At 35.3% G+C, this 4176-nt stretch overlaps 1 protein-coding gene across 1 annotated transcript; it reads right to left on the bottom strand.

The window, feature by feature from the left end:
* Positions 1 to 567: 567 nt before the first annotated feature.
* On the bottom strand, positions 568 to 1072 carry CUNH7orf66 (chromosome unknown C7orf66 homolog). The gene is given in 4 exon segments (XM_032275770.1): positions 568 to 675; positions 677 to 813; positions 971 to 1048; positions 1051 to 1072. Coding segments are annotated over 4 exon segments (345 nt in total).
* Positions 1073 to 4176: the final 3104 nt, after the last annotated feature.

Here is a 4176-nt window from a genome sequence, read left to right as displayed (position 1 = left end):
CCTCCCCTTAGCCTGCTGCAGGGAGTATGTAGCCTACTGGATACCTTGATTTTGAACTTCTGACCTCCATAACTATGAGAGAATACATTTCTTTTGTCTTAATCTAGAAAATCTGTGATAATTTGTTACAGTAACCTAGGAATCTAATACAGATATGAAGACTTTATTTCAATGAAAATTTTCTGTGACTTCCAATATATAAAAATATTAGAGCTGCTCTGACTCATGAATGTGATATCCAGGCCCACCATTCCCATCCTTGTGTCACCACAGAAACACCAGGGATACTTGGATCACAGGTTGAACATCACTGATTTAGTCCAATCCCCTTTCTGTACAGAAAAGAAGAGTGAAACTTGAAGAATGTTTACCACCTTTGGATAGGTTAAGAAACTCAAGGCAACCTTATGCCCCCTTTTCAGTTTGTTGCTTCTAAGGCTTAGGATGATTTTAAATATCTGATGACAGGTGACTGTAGTTCAGTTAGCTCTTGCTATTTTTATACTTTTGACACATTCACTTCACTGTTGCACAATTATTTTTGTAAATTTTTATTCACTTTTTTCTTCAATTTTCTATTTCCTTTGGTAAAGATTTTGTATAACTCACTGGTTTCTTGAGGACAATCCTTAGATATCCACCTTTCGCTTGAGATATGTATCCCTCATGAATTCTTAGTTCTGTATCTCTGATCCATCATGTGACTATACTAAGCTGAGAATTCCCCTGACATCACTGGATGCAATGGGTACAGGGCATAAAAACACTTGAGAAGGCATGACATTTGTGGTGCAGAAAGGCTGAGTACAGCCTATGTGTAATGAAGAAAAGGAAAGAGACTCAATGCTGAGCAACAGCAGTTAAGGTACCATGTCTCACAGGAGGGCACCAGGTTCATGCACAATGAATCAGCCTCCTTCCTCAACATGGATGCTCCTTTATTTCTAACAAAAATATTCCCGCCTTTCCTGAAACATCATTGCAAAGCAACTGAGGCTCCAAAGGCTCTGATGAGGGAGATGAAGTACAGGGAGTTGAGAAAGACCATACTGGGTGACATCACAGCCATCATTTTGCATGGCTTATATAGGTGTCATGGCATGTTTGAGATCAACATATGTTTTCTGTAGTGGGAAACAGAATTAACTATAGTTGAAGGAGAAGTTTATAAAGACCTTCAACTTGATTTTTTTTTTTTTTTTTGCAATCACACACACAGGTACTGTGAGAATTTTGAACAATAGGCTTCAAAAATCATGAATGTTAAATACTAGCATGGAGCACATGGAAAACAAAGGGTAAAGAGAAAATGAAAAATCGGGATGATCAAGACAGAAATAAACAAAAAAATGAAGGGGGAGGAGATTTTTCTATCTATCACAACTAAGGGTTTTATATACATTAAAATATATCAATACTTATAACTAATATATGTTTTATATATTTATAATTATAGTGAGCATATTTGTAGTTTATGATACACACACACACATCACAACTCCCATTGTTGGGGTTGAAGATGGCCTAAGTTTGTCCCAAATATTTCATGGGACATATTTACAAAAAATTGTTGTTTATCTGATGTTCAACTTTAACTGGATAGTCTGTGATTTCCTTTCTAAATTTGGCAACCCTCTTCTTAAGAAGTTGATTTGTGTTCAATTTTAATACAGAAACGTATTTTTACTTCTCAGTATCTAAGTAAAGTTGGTGTTGATGCCTACTGTTTCCACTCTATGAAAGTCCCAGGAGGTCTTCATATTTCTAAAAAGTTTACAGGGAGCTTGTATTCATAGGCCTCTCCAGGTCTTTGTGTTTCTGCTTCCTGGCATACTATATCTGACTCACAACTCCTCCATCTGACATGAAATTCAGCTCTTTCTTTAGTTTTCATGAAGAAATGTTATCACACATACATGCAAGAATTTGATGTTTTGTTTATTTATTTGGTGCATCATCATGAACAACAGTGACACCTCAAACCCTTATTTCCTCCCCTACTCTCATCTGTTACCTTCAAATCTCCTCTTCCTCCTGGCCTTGAACAACTAAATTCTTCACTGAAACATTGGGGGTCAGTTTTTTTAGGCCTTGATGGTGGAAATGGGGAGGAGAGAGGATCTTACCTTCTACTCTAAAAAATTAAAACATTTTTCCCAAGAGCGACTGATCTTTCCTGTGGAGGAATTCTGCTATCAGCTGTGAAGGTAATGCATTTTTTCCATCTTATTACATATTTAATATAACCATAAAAGCAAGTCTACAAAAGAGTTGGTTTCAGTAATATGTTACATTGGAAAAATCAGTGTGAATTCATGTCTTTAAAAGACTTATTTTCCAGCTCTATCATTATTATAAATGGCCCAGCAGCAGGGACACTCCTCTAATGTATTACCAAGCTTCATGTGCACCCCAGCACATAAATTTTGATCCCTGGAGGGTAACTGGCTTCAAGTTTGTTGTAAAGACAAAATAAGATGGAGTCAAAGCAACCTGTTGTTAACCAGAAATCAAGGCTGCTTCTTGGAATGTTAGAGAGTAGTGCTTCAATAACAAAAACAGCAAATACTAACAAAAGTAATAATGCTAATTGCTAAACTGGAAAAGATTAAGTCTCTAAAAAGCCTTAATTTCACAGTGACACTCAAAAGACGAAACAAGGTATACAAAGAGCTGCTTGCATTACAATAACAGATTCTAACAGGCTCTTTCCATCCTTATTGATTTAAAGAAGTAGGAGAGTATTTAAATATGATGTTTTATTCTTTATGTTTAGGGTATGTTTCCATATGTTTAGCACATATACTTGTTTATATCTGTGTAAGAAAGAAGATATGTGAATGAACCAGTATGAGATAGAATTTCTGCAAAATGAGGTGACCTTTTACCCATTTTAGAAAAGATCATAAAAGGAGGGATATTCTAAATACTAAAGGACTCATCAGCATGAATGGTCTTATAGAATAGTGACTTACAAGTTTATTATAGTTGATTACAGCTATGGCATAGAGGTATCCACAATGACCATGGCAAAACAGAATGTGGAAAACTTATAAATGGATTAAATGTTCTGAAAAGGAAAAGTCAGCACAGAGATTCAGTCCTTCATTTCCTAAGAAATTAAACATCTACTAATTATAAATAAACCTTTATGAATGTTAATACATACTAATAAGAAATACATATATTTTAATAATTAAAATAAACTGGATCAATATAATTTTAAGACAATGACAGATACTTCTGGCTATAAGAAATCTTAGGAAAGATATTAAATCCTTAAAAATTCAAATTTATATTAAAGACAAAGATATATGGGATTCAGTATGTAATAAGTGAAAGTTTGATATAAGAAGGCACTTGGTATATTGTGGATGCTGAAGTTTTCTTTACTTTGGGCCATTCTACCAAGTCTCTTACTGGAAACATAAATGAACTATCCAACAACCTGGACTCTGATATTCTGAGATAGCATTTTCTTTTCTTTTAGATCTGGAAAAACTTACAAAAATTCACTAGAAAGATTTTGAACATTGGTTGTGGTAAAACTACAGAAAGTTTACAAAAATATTAGAAAAATTAGAACCCTGGCATGGTGAAAAATAGGAATTAAATCAAAATTTCATTTATGATTTTAGTACTTTTGCCATTAGCATTATTTTACTTATTTTTTAAAATATATATTTTGTTGCGTTTTATGTTTTAAAGTACATGTGAAGAACATGCAAGATTGTTGCATAGCTACATACATGGCAATGTGGTTTGCTGCCTTCCTCCCCATCACCTATACCTTACACTTCTCCCCATGTTATCCCTCCCCATGTCCCCACCCCCTGCTGTCCCTCCCCTAGTTTCCCCCCACAGACCCCAATGTGTGATGCTCCCCTCCCTATGTCCATGTGTTCACATTGTTCAACACCTGCCTATGAATGAGAGCATGTGGTGTTTGATTCTCTGTTCTTGTGTCAGTTTGCCAAGAATGATGGTTTCCAGGTTCATCCATGTCCCTACAAAGGACACAAACTCATCATTTTTTATGGCTGCATAGTATTCCATGGTGTATATGTGCCACATTTTCCCTGTCCAGTCTATCATCGATGGGCATTTGGGTTGGTTCCAATTCTTTGCTATTGTAAACAGTGCTGCAGTGAACATTCATGTGCATGTATACTTATA

Source organism: Sapajus apella, unplaced genomic scaffold, assembly GCF_009761245.1.
Source record: "Sapajus apella isolate SASKATOON/1434 unplaced genomic scaffold, GSC_monkey_1.0 scaffold7, whole genome shotgun sequence".
Taxonomy (NCBI): Eukaryota; Metazoa; Chordata; class Mammalia; order Primates; family Cebidae; genus Sapajus; species Sapajus apella.
The sequence above is the reverse complement of the archived record's forward strand: the minus strand, read 5'-3'. Positions and strand labels throughout refer to the sequence as shown.